The sequence below is a fragment of the Anomaloglossus baeobatrachus genome, chromosome 1 (genome assembly GCF_048569485.1).
Source record: "Anomaloglossus baeobatrachus isolate aAnoBae1 chromosome 1, aAnoBae1.hap1, whole genome shotgun sequence".
Taxonomy (NCBI): Eukaryota; Metazoa; Chordata; class Amphibia; order Anura; family Aromobatidae; genus Anomaloglossus; species Anomaloglossus baeobatrachus.
The window spans coordinates 73672622-73692401 of NC_134353.1; the positions used below are offsets into that span (position 1 = coordinate 73672622).

The window sequence follows — 19780 nt, forward strand, 5'->3', positions numbered from 1 at the left end:
AGAGATTTTTCAGCTGTCTGTTTGCACTTTATTACTGAAGGATGATTACAACATACAGTATATAAACATGCAAGCAATTGGTGAACTGACCACCAATGGATTATCAGATCACTGAGGGATCACATTACAGCTGCTCCTCATGGATGTCTATAGAGAAGGGAAGGAAACAATAAGGCGCTAGAGAGACACACAGATGGTGCTGCTACAACGAGTCACCCCAGAGCTGTGTGCACAGTTACACTGCTCCATACTCCGTATAATGTCCTCCATTGCTGATCCTAAGGAATTGGGGAGCATGATCTCCTTTTGTCTATGGGTGCAGTGTTTGGGAGACATCATAGCTGTTAGGCGGGCTTTGCACGCTGCAACATCGCAAGCCGATGCTGCGATGTCGCACGCGATAGTCCCCGCTCCCGTCGCAGCAGCAATATCTTGTGATTGCTGCCGTAGCGAACATTATCGCTATGCCAGCTTCACATGCACTCACCTGCCCTGCGACGTCGCTCTGGCCGGCGACCCGCCTCCTTCCTAAGGGGGCGGGTCGTGCGGCGTCACAGCAACGTCACACGGCAGGCGGCCAATTGAAGCGGAGGGGCGGAGATGAGCGGGACGTAAACATCCCGCCCACCTCCTTCCTTCCTCATTGCAGCCGGGACGCAGGTAAGGAGATGTTCCTCGCTCCTGCGACTTCACACACAGCGATGTGTGCTGCCGCAGGAACGAGGAACAACATCGTACCTGTCACTGCTGCAAAATTATAGAAATATCGGACCCTACACCGATCATACGATAACGACGCTTTTGCGCTCGTTAATCGTATGTAAAAGGATTCATATACTACGATGTCGACAGCGATGCCGGATGTGCGTCACTTTCGATTTGACCCCACCGACATCGCACCTGCTATGTCGCAACGTGCAAAGCCCGCCTTAGCCTCTTTCTTTACGGAGTAACCCTCTTTTTTTAAATCAATAGTATAAGAAAAAGATTGTATAAATCATTATAACACTAGGCACAGTTCTCCAGTTATCATACTCCTCCTTTCCTCCACCACTGGTCATTTACACTAAATTCACTGCCTCAATCCATCTTCAGCGAAGACAGATTACCAGCTCACTGAGGGATCACATTACAGCTGCTCCTCATAGATGTCTATAGAGAAGGGAGAAAAAGAAGAAGAGATAGAGAGACACACAGAGGGTGCTGCTACAAAGAGTCACCTCAGAGCTGTCTGCACAGTTACACTGCTCAGTACTTTGTATAATGTCCTCCATTGCTGCTCCTATGGAATTAGGGAGCATGATCTCCTTTTGTTTATGTGTGCAGTGTTTGGGAGACATCATAGCTGTTAAGCCTGCTTTACATGGTACGATCTATCGTGCAATTTCACGATCAATTGTACCTGCCCCCGTCGTTTGTGCATCACGGACCTCGCTGTGGGCGGGGAACATCCTCTTCCTGAAGGGGGAGGGACGTTCGGCGTCACAGCGACGTCAAACAGCCGCCGGCCAATAGAAGCGGAGGGGCAGAGATGAGCGGGACGTAAACATCCCGCCCACCTTCTTCCTTCCGCATTGCCAGCGGGTGCCGCGGGACGGAGGTAAACTGCTGTTCATCGTTCCCAGGGTGTCACACGGAGCGGCGTGTGCTACCCCGGGAACGATGAGCAACCGGCGCCATTTTAATTAAACGAGATTATGAAACCGAGCGACGAGTACACGACTCACGATTTGTGAGCGATACTGCATCGCTCGGAGGTGTCACACAGCCCGATGTCGCAAGCGATGCCGGATGTGCGTCACAAAAAACGTGACCCCGCCGATCTATCGCACGATAGATCGTCTCGTGTAAAGCAGCCTTTAGTCTCTTTCTTTAAGGAGTAACCCTTTTCTTTTTTATAAATCAATAGTACAAGAAAAGATTCATCAAATGAATAGAAAAAAAACCCTGCCTCTTTCTCCAGTTTTTAGACTCCTCTTTTCCTCCAGCACTGATCATTTACACTGAGTTTACTGCTCAAATCCATTTTCAGTAAAAACAGATTATAAACTCACCAAGGGTTTAGATTGCAGCTGCTCCTCATAGATTTCTATAGAGAAGGGAAGAAAAAGAGAAGGAGCTAGAGAGACACAAAGATTGTGCTGCCAAGTATCCTATTCTACATCCCAATGTTTTTGTCACTTCATACCACTAGTATTTTGGCTTATTGTTGTTGCTTTTTTTTTGCCTATTGTCGCACTGATTACCAAAGGGGGATGGACTGGATGTGTATAATTGCAATGATACAAGTACCCTAAATACAGATTGATACACATATACATATATTATTATCCAGACAGATATATGTACATACACAATGGGTAAGGAAAGTATTCAGACCCCTTTAAATTTTTCACTCTTTGTTTCTGGGTATGGTGGTCCCAAACTTCTTCTATTTAAGCATTATGGGGGCCACTGTGCTCTTAGGAACCTTGAGTACTGCAGAAATTCTTTTGTAACCTTGTCCAGATCTGTGCCTTGCCACAATTCTGTCTCTGAGCTCCTTGGGCAGTTCCTTTGACCTCCTGATTCTCATTTAGTGTGACATGCGCTGTGAGCTGTGAGGTCTTATATAGACAGGTGTGCACCTTTCCAAATCAAGTCCTATCAGTTTAATTAAACACAGTTGGACTTTAATAAAGGAGAAGAACCATCTCAAGGAGGATCACAAGGAAATGGACAGCATGTGACTTAAATCTGAGTGTCTGAGCAAAGGGTCTGAATACTTATGACCATGTGATATTTCAGGTTTTTTTGTTTAATAAATTTGCAAAAAATTGTACATTTCTGTTTTTTTATGTCAAGATGGGGGATGGGGTGCAGAGTGTACATTAATGAGAAAATGAAAAATGAACTTTTTTGAATTTACCAAATGGCTGCAATGAAACAAAGAGTGAAAAATTTAAAGGGGTCTGAATACTTTCTGTACCCACTTGATGTGTGTGTGTATATATATATATATATATATATATATATATATATATATATATATATATATACACAGTGCCTACAAGTAGTATTCAACCCCCTGCAGATTTAGCAGGTTTACACATTCGGAATTAACTTGGCATTGTGACATTTGGACTGTAGATCAGCCTGGAAGTGTGAAATGCACTGCAGCAAAAAACAATGTTATTTCTTTTTTTATTTTTTTTTTAAATTTTGAAAAGTTTATTCAGAGGGTCATTTATTATTCAACCCCTCAAACCACAAGAATTCTGTTTGCTTCCCCTAAAGTATTAAGAAGTATTTCAGGCACAAAGAACAATGAGCTTCACATGTTTGGATTAATGATCTATTTTTCCAGCCTTTTCTGACTAATTAAGACCCTCCCCAAACTTGTGAACAGCACTCATACTTGGTCAACATGGGAAAGACAAAGGAGCATTCCAAGGCCATCAGAGACAAGATCGTGGAGGGTCACAAGGCTGGCAAGGGGTACAAAACCCTTTCCAAGGAGTTGGGCCTACCTGTCTCCACTGTTGGGAGCATCATCCGGAAGTGGAAGGCTTATGGAACTACTGTTAGCCTTCCACGGCCTGGACAGCCTTTGAAAGTTTCCACCCGTGCCGAGGCCAGGCTTGTCCAAAGAGTCAAGGCTAACCCAAGGACAATAAGGAAGGAGCTCTAGGAAGATCTCACGGCAGTGGGGACATTGGTTTCAGTCAATACCATAAGTAACGTACTCCACCGCAATGGTCTCCGTTCCAGACGAGCCCATAAGGTACCTTTACTTTCAAAGCGTCATGTCAAGGCTCGTCTACAGTTTGCTCATGATCACTTGGAGGACTCTGAGACAGACTGGTTCAAGGTTCTCTGGTCTGATGAGACCAAGATCGAGATCTTTGGTGCCAACCACACACGTGACGTTTGGAGACTGGATGGAACTGCATACGACCCCAAGAATACCATCCCTACAGTCAAGCATGGTGGTGGCAGCATCATGCTGTGGGGCTGTTTCTCAGCCAAGGGGCCTGGCCATCTGGTCCGCATCCATGGGAAGATGGATAGCACGGCCTACCTGGAGATTTTGGCCAAGAACCTCCACTCCTCTATCAAGGATCTTAAGATGGGTCGTCATTTCATCTTCCAACAAGACAACGACCCAAAGCACACAGCCAAGAAAACCAAGGCCTGGTTCAAGAGGGAAAAAATCAAGGTGTTGCAGTGGCCTAGTCAGTCTCCTGACCTTAACCCAATTGAAAACTTGTGGAAGGAGCTCAAGATTAAAGTCCACATGAGACACCCAAAGAACCTAGATAACTTGGAGAAGATCTGCATGGAGGAGTGGGCCAAGATAACTCCAGAGACCTGTGGCGGCCTGATCAGGTCTTATAAAAGACGATTATTAGCTGTAATTGCAAACAAGGGTTATTCCACAAAATATTAAACCTAGGGGTTGAATAATAATTGACCCACACTTTTATGTTGAAAATGTATTAAAATTTAACTGAGCAACATAACTTGTTGGTTTGTAAGATTTATGCATCTGTTAATAAATCCTGCTCTTGTTTGAAGTTTGCAAGCTCTAACTTATTTGCATCTTATCAAACCTGCTAAATCTGCAGGGGGTTGAATACTACTTGTAGGCACTGTATATATACATACGCCAATGTCATTTAGTTATGAAAGCGTCAATTACAGAGTTGTTTTCTGGGACTTATAATTTGGATGGACTGTGCCTTTAGCCACTTTTTATCTAGTAATTATATGTAGTGATGAGCGGTCTCTACCGTGCTCAGGGGCTCAGTACTCGAAGCTAGTGATGAGTGAGCACTACCATGCTCGGTTGCTCGGTACTCGTAACTAGTGATGAGCGGGCACTACCATGCTCAGGTGCTCAGTACTCGTAACTAGTGATGAGTGAGCACTACCATGCACGGGTGGTCTGTGCTCATAACTAGTGAGGAGCGAGCACTACCATGCTTGGGTGCTTGGTACTGGTAACTAGTGATGAGCGGATACTACCATGCTCGGTACTCGTAACTAGCAGCCAGACGCTTGGACTTGTACTGAGAATAATGGAAGATCTTCAGGAAAAGTGCTTGAGTTCCCATTGACTTCCATTATACTTGGTAAACGAGTCAAGACCGTCAGAGCATCTAACTGTTCGTTACGAGTACCGAGCATGGTAGTGCTCAATCATTACTTGTTACGAGTACCGAGCACCTGAGCATGGTAGTGCTCACTCATCACTAGTTACGAGTACAGAGCACCCGAGCATGGTAGTGCCCGCTCATCACTAGTTACGAGTACTTGAGCATGGTAGTGCTCAATCATCACTAGTTATGTCCTTTAGCTCTTACTACTCTATATTCCCTTTAAGTTACCCTCTTGCCTTTGTTTCATGTTTTTACCTGTCCTGTTTTCCATTCTCACCTGTCTTTCAGCTCTTTCTTTCCTTTCTTTCTTAGGCAAAACTTGGAGATGAGATTATTGACTACAAGGATTTGGCGGCTCTTCCTAAAGATAAAGCCATCTATAACATTGACCGTCCAGACATGATCTCCTATTCTCCGTACATCAGTTACTCGACAGACGACAGGCATAGTTATGGGGAGGTACTGGAATTGGATTATTTACACCATGTTGTTAAAATGTAAATCTGAGAACCCCACCACTTGCCAAAGCATTTCCTTATAAGAAAAACCCCCAGTAGAGTAATAATGTATGCCAAAGATGGAGGGGAATATTATACCACTCTGTACGAGATTGACATGCCTTAGTTTTTCATTGTTAGACATCAGTAATGAGGTTGAGCAAGTCAGTAAAGTGAACAAAAATATTTTATAAGGGGTTCTCCAGCCCCATAATTCACATTATTTTGTTAGAAATCATTTATAAGAGTCTTAATTAATACAATGAGTTAGACTCCATATACCATTAATCTGCCACTTCTGAGTTAGGGCTTTTCTGGTTCCCCACTGCTCTCTGTTCATCTGGTTCCACCAATGTAACACGTGGCTGCTGCAACCAATCACTGTCTGCTACGGTGACTACAAATATCCAAAAAACTGACCCACACATGCAACAAATGTTCACAGGTGCTAGCCAAAAAAACATAGTAACTATAAAATGCATACAGCTGCACACTGAAAAGACAAAAATGTACAAGGGAAAATATGGCACTGTATTACTGCAAAAGAGAGATATTTAGTTTTTGTATTGGCCAATGCATGTAAGCCCGGAAACCAACGGCAAGGTATATCTGTAATCCGGGAACCTAACTTAAATGCCACTATCTAGGTTAAAAACATCCGTGTCTTGGCAAAATGCCACAATTTGGACTACAAACCTCCATGTATGGGCAGCTAGGCTCCTGCTATAATGGTTATGAACACAGCCTGGTTTATAGGGCGGAATGCTCAATGAGAAAGAGACTCACTACAAATATCCAAAAAACTAACCTGCACATCCAACAATTGTGAACAGGTGCTAGCCGAAAAAACATAGTAACTATAAAATGCATACAGCTGGACACTTAAAAGCCAAAAACTAGATAGTGGTATTTAAGTTAGGTTCCCGGATTACAGAGATATACCTTACCGTTGGTCTCCGGGCTTACATGCATTGGCCAATACATAAACTAAATATCTCTCTTTTGCAGTAATGCAGTGCCATGTTTTCCCTTGTACATTTTTGGCTTTTTTCAGTGTGCAGCTGTATGCATTTTATAGTTACTATGTTTTTTCGGCTAGCACCTGCTGACATTTGTTGGATGTGCGGGTCAGTTTTTTGGATATTTGTAGTGAGTCTCTTTCTGACTGAGCACTCCGCCCTATAAACCAGGCTGTGTTCATAACCATTATAGCAGGAGCCTAGCTGCCCATACATGGAGGTTTGTAGTCCAAATAGTGGCATTTTGCCCAGATATGGATGTTTTTAACCTAGATAGTGGCATTTAAGTTAGGTTCCCGGATTACAGATATACCTTGTTGTTGGTTTCCGAGCTTATATGCATTGGCCAATACATAAACTAAATATCTCTCTTTTGCAGTAATGCAGTGCCATATTTTCCCTTGTAATTTTTTGGCTTTTCAGTGTGCAGCTGTATGCATTTTATTATTGCTACAGTGACTACAGCAGTGTACTACCAGAGATTCATTAGCGCCATTAGATATTGACATGCTTTGTAATCCCAGGAGATCTTTAAAAATAAACCATATAAGGACCAGGGAAAACTCAGCATGGGAGTTTTACTCATTTTGTTGCTTAAGGGGTTTTCCCATGAACAAAATTACTTTTAAAGTCCATTTTAATCAATAAATCTTGGAATAATAATAATTTCCACAATTGGATGTGTTTAAAAAAAAATGTTCCTGTGCTGAGATAATCTTATATATGTGCTCCTGCTGTGTACTGTGTAATGGCCGTGTCTGACCGTACAGGAACATAGTCTGATCATACCACATCTTCTGTGCAGGGGAGGAAGTAAAAAAGTATACAGATATTATAGCACGGGATCGCAAATTATTCTTTTTGTGAGGTAAAACATTTCCCTGCTAGCTTTTTTAAAAAAATATTTTAACTCAAAGAAAGAATTATTGGTGATCCCCCGCTGTAATGTCTGTATGCTCTTTTCCATCCTCCCCTTCCCAGGAGCTGTGGTATGATCAGACCATGTCCTTGTACAATCAGACACAGCCATTACACAGTACACAGCAGGCGCACATATATAAGATTATCTCAGCACAGGGACATTTTTTTAAACACATCCAATGGTGGAACTTATCATTATTCTAAGATCTATTGATTAAAATGAACTTTAAAATTAATTTTGTTCATGGGAAAACCCTTTTAAACAACAAAATGAGTAAAACTCCCATGCCGACACTTTGTTGGTGGGAAAACCTCTCTAAGGCTATGTTCGCACGTTGCGTTTTTTCCCGCGTTTCTGCAGCGTTTTTAGCTGCAGCGTTTTTGTGCCAAAACGCATGCGTTTTTGTTTTCCAGCAAAGTCTATGGGAAAAGCTGAAATCCTGTCTGCACTTTGCTTTTTTTTCTGCAGCGTTTCATTTGCATATTTGTGGTCAAAAACCATGCTGAAAAAGAAGCAGCATGTCAGTTGTTTTTGCCATTTCTGCTGCGTTTCCTTAGCATTGGAGTCAATGAGAAATGGCAAAAAGCAACCAAAATCACAATTCCTGCGTTTTTCATGCTTTTTACCTGCTTTTCCACTGCGTTTTTGGCTCCAAAAACGCATGCTTTTCTGGACATAATTTAATGGGTTCTAATGTTCCTTTACACACACACAATAACCGAAAATTTGAATGTTAAAAAATTAGAAACTTTACCTATTTTTCAGATAGAATGTGCATAACCACTATTTTTTCATTAAAAATGATAATTTCCCATATCGTTTTATTAAAAGTTAATTTTATACTTTTTTTCTCCTTTTTCATTCTTTTTGACTAATTCAACTTTATTTCTCAGTGTCTTCATCTCAAAAACGCATCTGCAGAAACGCAGGTGAAAACGCAGGTAAAAAGCGCTAAAAACGCACTAAAAACGCGGTAAAAACGCATGCGTTTTTAGCGCTAAAAAATGGTCAAAAGCCATTTGGTCAAAAACCAAGGGAAGGAAAATGTGCAGAATAAACTGCAGGTACTCCGACGCAACGTGCGGATATAGCCTAAGTCACTATGAGCCACTTTACACAACACGTTTATAGTCTATGTTCAAAGTTTTTTCTCCTGCTTATGCCCTCTTTGGATAAGCGCCATGTAGAGACTAGGAATAGTTTCTCAGTCCTGGTACCAAAAGCTCAATTTCTGCTTTATGCCCTACACAAAGAAGCTTCTGGACATGATCGGTGCTGTGTGTCAAAGGGGCTGGTTGACTGATGTATTCAATAGCTAAGTAATCTCCCTTAAAGTCTATGCCTCTGCCATGACAGAGAAGGGGATGACTTATTTATAGGTATGAGTGGAGTGGGTCATCCAGCCCATTTCATACGCAATGGATGACACTTTGAGAGCACAAAGGGAAGGAGGAGCTGATGGGACCTGAGACTGAGGCTAATATTCATTGTTATATGGCCGTGTAGGTCCTTATTCCCTAATAAAAATGATACCTTTTTTTGTAGAGATCTGGCAAGCCAATTATGGGAATTTTACAGTAGATCATATGCAAATCAGGCTGGATGTGCACTGGGGGCGTGTCAAAGCACTTAGCGTCATCCTAGAACAGTGACACGCCCCAGTGCACTTCCAGCCTGATTTGCATATAACTTTGACTCTAAAGTTCTCATGACTGACATATCGGATCTTTACAAGAAAGATTTCTTTATTTTTGAGGAACAACCACCTTCGCAGCCATACCTCCACTTCCATACATAAATACATGCGAACAGGTTACCTTTCAACATCAGGCACCTTTTGGAAATAATAATAATAATATATTAGTAAATTGTATACATTTAGATGAGTAAGATATTTTTTAACTGAAAAACCCTTTTAATCCCACACATTGCGGTGATATTTTTTGCCAGTACTGCTTTATTGAGATTCCTTAAATCAATATCCATAGTTGTGACAGCCGTGATTTATGTATTTCTGGGCACTCAGGCCAAGGAGAGTTCTACTCAGCAACATACACAAGATCATTGTTTTTTGCAAAAATATTATTTAACATAAAACACACAAGGAGTCAAACCCCACAGCCGTGCTGTGCTATATCCAGATAGTAGGCAGCCAAGTGCAATAATCTATAAATGCACATCTGCAGAAATACCGTGCCAGCACTGAGCGCAGGGGTCCAATATGTTATCTACAGAGCAAATCTGCCCGCACCCAGAACATTATTTTTCATGGTTCATCTTCCATTGTTACACATTTTAAAAGTGAGGAGTGAGTTCTTAAAACTCTACATTGTGCTGTTTCTCTGTATGTCAACAACATCTAAACAGCAAGAGAAGGACGGGGCCGTAGGATTGACCTACAATGTAGATCCAGGCAAAGGACTGTAGAAAATAATAGGTGGTGACTCAAATGCAATACTAACCTATAAATAGAAAAAGTCATGAATCCACCTATATAAATAATCAATTGGATTTATTAAGCATACATACGCCTTCCAAGAAGCCCACGTGAAACGCGCGTAGGGGTCTTGGAGATACACAGCCTTGCAGAATCCAGGGTATTATGGGTGAGTGTTACTCTTGTGAGCTCAGTACCTAAGCTGCTATTTTGCACATGCACCTTATGCCCTTATGTTCAGCGGTAGGTTCTAGGCTTTGAACCGGGTACTTTTTGCTGCTATTATGCACATGCACTTTACACCCACCCTGTATTTATTTTGATCTCCAATGCTGTGTTCTCCTTACTTGTTATCCTTACTGAGCACCATGTTCCTCATTCTTTTTAGTATCCTGTATTTTCATGATGTATGCTTAATAAATTCAATTGATTATTTATATTCGTGGATTCATGACTCTATTTATAGGTTAGTATTGTGCTGTTCCTCCATTATTCCAATTGAACAGGTATAAATAAATGGACTACTGGGTGTTACAATTCCCTTTGTCTAAACAGACAAATCAGTGCTGAATGTCTCTGATGGCGGAGGGACACACCCTGTATACAAGGGGAACATTGAGAATGCCATTCTACGGTGTGGCTGCCGGCTGCGGCCACCAACTACGCCCAACTGGGGCCACAAGTGACTGTAAAACTGCATTACTTTGCAAGGAGTTACTCTCAAAGTTGTGTTATCATTTCCTACTGCAGGTGGCCATGGCGTGTGAAAGCATAATTTGCTAATTTATTCATAGATTTTTAGGAAGAATTACAAAGGAATGATGCACTGTAGAATTTTAGGAAACCATGCTCCTGAATTACTATTTAATGGGGAATTCAGCTTTATTAGGAGAGCTGATAGGTCATCATGCAGTGTGATGAAATGCTTAAAGGAATTGTCCAATACTTTAAATGTCTTTCCTTAGGATAGTCATCAATGTCTGATCGGCACAAAACTCCTGCCGATCAGTTGTTCTTGGTGCCACCAATGCCAGCAGGCAGCCAGAAATGCTCAGTTCCGGAGCTGCCCCATGTTGTAATAGTGGGTGCCGACAGATACTGCATATCCCATTGATTTGAATGGGAGGCAAATGTGCGTTACCCAGCCGCAGCCATTATTAGAAGATGGGGAAGCTCCAGAACTGAGCATTTCCGGCCACCTTCTGCTGCCATTCAAATCAATAGGATGTGCAGTACCTGGCTTTTGCTGCTACCAGAAAACGGGGCAGATCCGGAACTAAGCATTTCCGGCTGCGTGCTGTCACCATCGGCACTAAGAACAGCTGATCAGGTGTCGGACCCCGGCTGATCAGACATCGATGACCTATCTTAAGGATACATCATCAATGTAAAAGTAGTGGACAACCTCTCTAATAAAAAAAAACATGAATATGAAGCATATTTCATAGCATTTTTACAACATGCTTTTGGTGCCATTGTTTTATTTTCTCTCACATATTTTTGGGGGAAGGGGGAGTCCTACAGAAACGCCTAAGGAAAAAACACTCCAAAATTCCATATCCAGAGCATGATGCACCCCAAAAATGCCATCAACGTTCTGCAGCTCAGCCCTGCTTACAGCTCATGGATGAGAGTGGCGCTGCTTCTGACCCTTTTTTTTAAATCAAGGTTTAGGCATGAAATATATTTACAAAATTCATGATTACATCTGTAATTTGCAGCAGGTTTTTTTTTGTGGATTTACCACAAATTTCATCCTTGCCAATCCATGGACAAGAGCGGCACTGCTTCTAAGGCTACATGCGCACGCTGCATCTTTTTGTGTTCACAAACTGCAGCCAAAACTGCAGCCAAAATGCAGCCAAAACTGCACCTTGTCAGAGAGAGCCTGGAAATGTCACAAAAAACGCATGTAATTTTAGGTTCGTTTTTGGTGCGTTTTCGGTGCGTTTTCGGTGTGTTTTTCACACCCTGCGTTTTTGCTGCGTTTTTGTGACAAATGTTGACAAAAACGCAGGAAGAATGAACATGCTGCATTTTATTTGTCACAAACCTTTGACAAATAAAACGCTGACAAATAAACTGCAACGTGCGCATGACAAATCTGACTTCTCATAGACTTTGCTGGGAAGTCAAATGTCAGAAAGTTCTGACAACAAAACTGCAGCCAAAAAAGCAGCAAAAAAGCAGGAAAAAAAGCAGCGTGCGCATGTAGCCTAAGAAAAAAAGCTGACTTTTTACTTTTTTTCTAATTCAATACAATCCCCATATGGCCATGTGCACATGCTGAGTATTTGGTCAGTATTTTACCTCAGTATTTGTAGCCAAAACCAGGAGATGGTGATAAATACAGCAGTCGTGCCCATGTTTCTATGTTACTTTTCCTCTGATTGTTCCACTCTTGGTTTTTCTTACAAATACTGAGGTAAAAAACTCACCAAATACTCAACATGTGCACGTGGCTTTATAGAAATGTGCCCACTGTGCTTCTTGTTTAGGCCACGTTGAGTATTTGGTGAGTTTTTTTACCTCAGTATTTGTAAGGAAAACCAGGAGGGTGAACAAGCAGAGGAAAAGTATAATAGAAACACGGGCACCACTTCTGTATTTATCACCCACTTCTGGTTTTGGCTACAAATACTGAGATAAAAAACTCACCAAATACCCAATGTGGCCTAAAAAAGAAGCACAGTAGGCAGATTTGTATAAGGCCACGTGCACACGTTGAGTATTTGGTGAGTTTTTTTACCTCAGTAATTGTAGCCAAACCAGGAGAGGGTGATAATACAGAAATCATGCCCTTGTTTCTATTATACTTTTCCTCTGATTGTTCCACTCCTGATTTTGGCTACAAATACTGAGGAAAAAAAACTCACCAAATACTCAACGGGCCTAAAAAAGAAGCAGAGTGGGCAGATTTCTATAAAGCCACGTGTACATGCTGAGTATTTGGTGAGTTTTTTACCTCAGTATTTGTAGCCAAAACCAGGAGTGGGTGATAAATACAGAAGTGGAGCCCATGTTTCTATTATACGTTTCCTTTGATTGTTCCACTTGTGGTTTTGGCTACAAATATTGAGGTAAAAACCTTGCCTAATCCATGTGACCTAATATGAAGAACAATTCTCCAGTGTTTATTCTCACGTGGCAGATGGGCCACACTTTTCATCCACATGACCAAAAAGCATGGTAAAAAAAAACACCATTGATTTTACCACAAATTGCAGCATTTCGTGGTCATTAGCAGCTTTAGTTGTGCAATTTGTAGTAAAATTAGTTTTTTTCACTGGTCCAGATGTTACATAAACCCCATGAGCTGTGATTCTGCTGTCATCTCCACCCATTTCTACAGCATTTTATCATTAAATACAGGATATGAGCCAAGCATGACATAAACAATGAAGATTTAGCTCCCTGTTCCTTCTAGTCATCTTACATTCTTGGAAATAAGGTTTTATTTTACTGGCTGGATATTATTACATGGACGTAGTGTTTATTGCCTGTGAATGCTTTGCAATACATGGATGCTAACCCCTCTTACTTCCATTAGTCACTTGCATGGATCCTTTCACTAATTTCCTATTTTTGTTGCTATTTGCAGTCACCTCAGTTGCTCTCCCCTACACCTACAGAGGTAATTGACCATGGCTGTAGTTTATATTTGAAAATATCATTTTTTGTGTTTTTTCTCTGTTATTTTCATACATTTCATTGCTGATTTTTCATGATGTTTTTTTTTTCATGTATATGCTTTGTAAAATATAATCTGTAAGACCCAAAAAGAGAGATATGAAAGTGTCTATAGGTGTCCGATCGAGGAGTTGGGCTCTTTACTTACCAGTTTCAAACCGGAATCAGATTGTGTTTCTTTACCCGCTCATTACTGTGTATTGGGTAAAACATAATTCAGATGTGCCTCCAATGGAGCCATTGACTACAGTGAGGCAATCTGAGTCCAAAATGTGGATCATAGGTCTCTGCTTGGCCTCTATCATGAGATGACTGTGATATTGGGGGACAGGAGCTCCTATGTTGTCCCCCACGCTAGGGAACCTTAGGCTATTCCTAACCTCAGGGATACTCCTGATAGTAGAGATGCCTGAGTCCCATGCCTGGCTATGTTCCTGAGCAGTACTACTCAGATAATCCCCTCCCACCAGGGAAGGACGGGGAAGGAGTGTGATGGAAAACAGATAAAGACAGACAAGGGAAAACCAAAACTCTGAGGAATAGACAATGAGAGACTCAGGAGTCAAGCAAGAGCAGAAAGGTAACAACAAAAAGCCAACAAGGGTAAATTCCACAACCACACTCAGCAACAAGTATAACAATCACCAGATAGTCTATATCACAACACTCCACCAAACCAGCTAAGATGACCTATAGGTGGCATAGGTGGAAGGATCTGGTCAGTATATATAGGAGGGGAGTAGATGTGATTGGCTTCCCCAACAACATGTGATCAAAGGAGACTAACAAGCAGACTAGCAGAGATTAACTCTTGCTAGCTTGTCTATGAACTACTACTCTGCATGTCTATGCCCCCCGTTTCTGCCTGCGTTGATCACAAACACAAGAAAAGTTATCGGACATAGTATAAGAATCAGTAGCCTCAACAGAACCCAACACCACCATAACAACCGGCGAAGTTTGTAAAAGTATCCATGTCACAGCCTCCTTTTTCGCTGTGTCCATCTTTTTATTTATCCAGACACAAGTGTTGTTCATTAGGGTTTCTTCCAGACAAAGTTTCATATTTTGGACTCAATATGCCTCATAGATGTTAATGGCTCTATTGGTGGCACGTCTGAATCATGTTTTTCAATTATTCAAATGGAAGCCGCTAACAGATTTATGTACAAGCAGAGCAATGCAATATAAACCTTAAGTCCCTTTAGTTCAACCCATACATGTTGATCTGAGGAAGGCAAAAAACTCCATGGGGCAGGCAGTAAGCGCCATATTAGGGGAAAAATTCCTTCTCAACTCCACTTTGACTAGTTCCCTGGATCATCGTCCCATCACACAATCTAGCGTCCATAGCCAGTAATATTATATTTTTCTTTCATTTTAGTAATAAATCAACCATTACAACACCACGTGGCAGAGAGTTCTATAGCCTCACTACTCTAAAGGGGGCTTTACACGGTAGCGATATCGCTAGCAATTTGTAGCGATAGCGAGCGTGTAAGTACCCGCCCCCGTCGCGCATGCGATTGTTTGTGATCGCTGCCGTAGCGAACATTATCGCTACGGCAGCGTCACACATACTTACCTGGTCGTCATCGTTGCTGTGACTGCCAAACAATCCCTCCTTCAAGGGGGAGGGACGTACGGCATCACAGCGACGTCACCGCAACGTCACTAAGCGGCCGGCCAATCAAAGCGGAGGGGCGGAGATGAGCAGGACGTAACATCCCACCCACCTCCTTCCTTCCGCATTGGGGCCGGCGGCAGGTAAGGCGTTCCTCGCTCCTGTGGTGTCACACACAGCAATGTGTGCTGCCGCATGAGCGATGAACCACCTGGATAAACAACCCTTACCGATTTTTGAGTTTGGGACGACCTCTCCATGGTGAACGATTTTCACCATTTTTGAGGTCGCTTAAGGTCACTGGTCAGTGTCACACGCTGCGATATCATTAATGACGCCGGATGTGCATCACTAACAACTTCACCCCTACGACAAAACATTAACGATATCGTAGCATGTAAAGCCCCCTTTACAGTAAAGAATCTGCGTCTGTGATTATGATTAAACTATCTTTCGTCTAGACTTAGTTGATGCCACCTTCTCCCCTCGCAGAGAGCAAAGGAGCAGTCCTATGTGTGTGAGATTCAGGAGAAATACCATTGTTTGACCTTCATATGTTTATTGTGCATTGGGCCCCATAGGTAAATGTGATAAGAGGAAGAACTAGAGACCCCTGTCTATGGATCCATGGAAAAATCAGACTGTCCTCTGATGTTATCTGAGTGTGGCCCCATTTCCACGTACTGACAGCATGGAGAAGATGGAGAATTTTCTTGTCTATCTTCTCCACATCCGAGAAAAACAAATCTAAAGCCCGCTACACACGCTTCAATATATCTCACAATCCGTCGTTGGGGTCAAGTTGTAAGTGACGCACATCCGGCATCGTTTGTGAGGTATCTGCGTGTGACAGCTACGTGCGATCAGGATTGAACGCAAAACCGTTGATCGCAAACACATCGTATCTTTGTCTAGAATTGAGCGTTTTGTTGCACGAACCTAGTCAATTGAAACGTGTGACATCCCTCATACGATTTTGGTGTCTGAGGCTATGTGCGCAGGTGTGCGCTCTGCACCGCAGCTTAAAAAAGGTCCGCTTCAGAGCGCAGCTGAAAAGCTGCATTCTTAAGCGCCTCACAATATCTGTCATTCACTAATCTCTGTCAGTCGGTCACTATCTCTGTCCCTCTCTCTGTCCATGTCAGTCTATCCCCCTCTCTCATACTCACCGATCCCCGGCGCGGCGCTGCACGGCATTCACACTGCTCCGGCGGCTTTTACTGTTTTGAAAAAGCCGGCCGCCCATTAAACAATCTCGTACTCCCTGCTTTCCCCGCCCTCCGGCGCCTATGATTGGTTACAGTGAGACACGCCCCCACGCTGAGTGACAGGTGTCACACTGCACCCAATCATAGCAGCCGATGGGCGTGTCTATACTGTGTAGTGAAATAAATAATTAAATAGTTAAAAAAAAAGGCGTGCGGTCCCCCCCAATTTTAAAACCAGCCAGATAAAGCCATACGGCAGAAGGCTGGTATTCTCAGGATGGGGAGCTCCACGTTATGGGGAGCCCCCCAGCCTAACAATATCAGCCAACAGCTGCCCAGAATTGCCGCATACATTATATGCGACAGTTCTGGGACTGTACCCGGCTCTTCCCGATTTGCCCTGGTGCGTTGGCAAATCGGGGTAATAAGGAGTTATTGGCAGCCCATAGCTGCCAATAAGTCCTAGATTAATCATGTCAGGCGTCTCCCCGAGAAACCTTCCATGATTAATCTGTAAATTACAGTAAATAAACACACACACCCGAAAAAATCCTTTATTAGAAATAAAAAACACAAACAAATACCCTGGTTAACCACTTTAATCAGCCCAAAAAAGCCCTCCATGTCAGGCGTACTCCAGGATGCTCCAGCGTCGCATCCAGCTCTGCTGCATGGAGGTGACCGGAGCTACAGAAGACACCGCCGCTCCTGTCAGCTCCACGCAGCAACTAAAGAGAGCCGCGCGATCAGCTGAGCTGTCACTGAGGTTATCCGCTGTCGCTGGATACATCGGTGGCCGCGGGTAACCTCAGTGACAGCTCAGCTGATCGCGCTACTCACCTCAGTTGCTGCGTGGAGGTGACAGGAGCGGCGGTGAGTAGCGCGATCAGCTGAGCTGTCACTGAGGTTACCCGTGGCCACCGCTGGATCCATTGACAGCGGGTAACCTCAGTGACAGCTCAGCCGATCGCGCGGCTGTCTTCAGTTGCTGCGTGGAGCTGACAGGAGCGGCGGTGTCTTCTGTAGCTCCGGTAACCTCCATGCAGCAGAGCTGGATGCGACGCTGGAGCATCCTGGATTCCGCCGGACATGAAGGGCTTTTTTGGGCTGATTAAAGTGGTTAACCAGGGTATATGTTTGTGTTTTTTATTTCTAATAAAGGATTTTTCGTGTGTGTGTGTGTGTGTGTGTTATTTACTGTAATTTACAGATTAATCATGGAAGGTTTCTCGGGGAGACGCCTGACATGATTAATCTAGGATTTAGTGGCAGCTATGGGTTGCCAATAACTCCTTATTACCCCGATTTGCCAACGCACCAGGACAAATCGGGAAGAGCCGGGTACAGTCCCAGAACTGTCGCATATAATGTATGCGGCAATTCTGGGCGGCTGTTGGCTGATATTGTTAGGCTGGGGTGCTCCCCATAACGTGGAGCTCCCCATCCTGAGAATACCAGCCTTCTGCCGTATGGCTTTATCTGGCTGGTTTTAAAATTGGGGGGACCGCACGCCGTTTTTTTTAATTATTTAATTATTTATTTCACTACACAGTATAGACACGCCCACCGGCTGCTGTGATTGGGTGCAGTGTGACACCTGTCACTCAGCGTGGGGGCGTGTCTCACTGTAACCAATCATAGGCGCCGGTGGGCGGGGAAAGCAGGGAATACGAGATTGTTTAATGGGCGGCCGGCTTTTTCAAAACAGTAAACGTCGCCAGAGCAGTGAGAAAACCGTGCAGCGCCGGTGATCAGGGATCGGTGAGTATATGAGAGAGGGCTGCTCAATTCAGTTACTCAGGAGTTTAGCGGTCACCGGTGAGCCCTTCACAGGTGACCGCTAATCAGGGCGCGACACAGACAGAGCCGCAGCATGACAATGAAGTCGGGTGAAGTTCACCCGAGTTCATTCTGACAGTGCGGCTCTGTCTGTGTCTGCTGTCATCGGCCATTCAGCTCTGCTACATGGCTGTCTGTGGCTGCTGTCAGCGGCCATGTAGCAGAGCTGAATGGCAGATGACATAGTAAAAACGCATGCCTACACATTACACACGCTTGGCAAGTCAATAAATAAAAAAAAAAAAGGTGCCCAATGCATACGTCACAGAACACATGATCTAAAGGATCGCACACAAAATTGATCAATTTAACATAGACTACTAACGCTCGTGTGACAGCAAATGAACGACCTACGTGTAATCTCATAAGATCCCGTATGCAACCTGGGCGTGTCACATCGCAAATGCGATTGTACAACTAATTGCAACCTGTAAAGCAGGCTTTACTGTGATCATTTCTGATCAATCTCAGATTAGAGTCTGAGTAGCATAATCGGTTGTTTTTTCTCGAAAGGAGCAAAATATGTTTGTGTGACCATAGCTTAAGGTTCCCGAACTCCCCAACCTCTCTAAGGTTCCCCAACTCTCCTTGGGTTGTGTGACCATAGCCTAAGGTTCCCCAACTCCACAACCTCCCAAAGGTTCCCCAACTCCACTTGGGTTGTGTGATCAAAGCCTAAGATTCCCCAACTCCCTAAAGTTCCCCAACTCCATTTGGGTTATGCGACCATAGCCTAAGGTTCCACAACTCCCCAACCTCCCTAAGGTTCCCCAAATCCACTTGGGTTGCGTGATCATAGCCTAAGATTCCCTAACTCACCAATCACCCTAAGTTTCTTCAACTCCAGTTTGGTTGTGTGACCATAACCTAAGGTTGCCCAACCTCCTTAAGATTCCCCAACTCCAGTCCTCAAGCCCCACCAACGGTGTATGTGTTCAGGATTTCCTTAGCATTGCAGAGGTGCTGGAATCATTACCTGTGCAATACCAAGGAAATCCTGAAAACATGTACTGTTGGTGAGCCTTGAGTACTGGAGTTGGGAAACACTGGCCTAAGGTATATTACAATAGTTAATCTGTAAGATTGCACCTAAGTAATGACTTTCTACTTGCATCCATGTCAGACTTCTTGGATTGGGGGCTCTGGGCAATTACCAAGATTGTACCCTCAAAGTCTACCATAGATATAATTCAACCAAATTTTAGAAAAATGTTAACATGCTCCTGTAAGTACTTAGGATGCTCCCTTACCAATAGTCATAAGTGAAAGTGTCGGTACATAGGATGCTCTCCAATCAATGGCCATATCTCTAGTATATCGGATATTCTCATATTGATATACTTCACTGCAGTATGGCTGCATAGGCGTTTGTCCCTCAATAAAAATAATACTTATTTTGTAGA

At 43.3% G+C, this 19780-nt stretch overlaps 1 protein-coding gene across 3 annotated transcripts in view; it reads left to right on the plus strand.

Annotated features, from left to right (window-relative positions):
• Positions 1–19780, plus strand: part of ABLIM2 (actin binding LIM protein family member 2) — a 314107-nt gene that overhangs the window by 212461 nt on the left and 81866 nt on the right. For all 3 annotated transcript variants that reach the window (XM_075346854.1, XM_075346852.1, XM_075346853.1), the window contains exons 10-11: positions 5454–5600; positions 13618–13650. In XM_075346854.1, coding sequence (XP_075202969.1) covers positions 5454–5600; positions 13618–13650 — 180 coding nt within the window. The remainder of the gene's footprint in view (positions 1–5453; positions 5601–13617; positions 13651–19780) is intronic.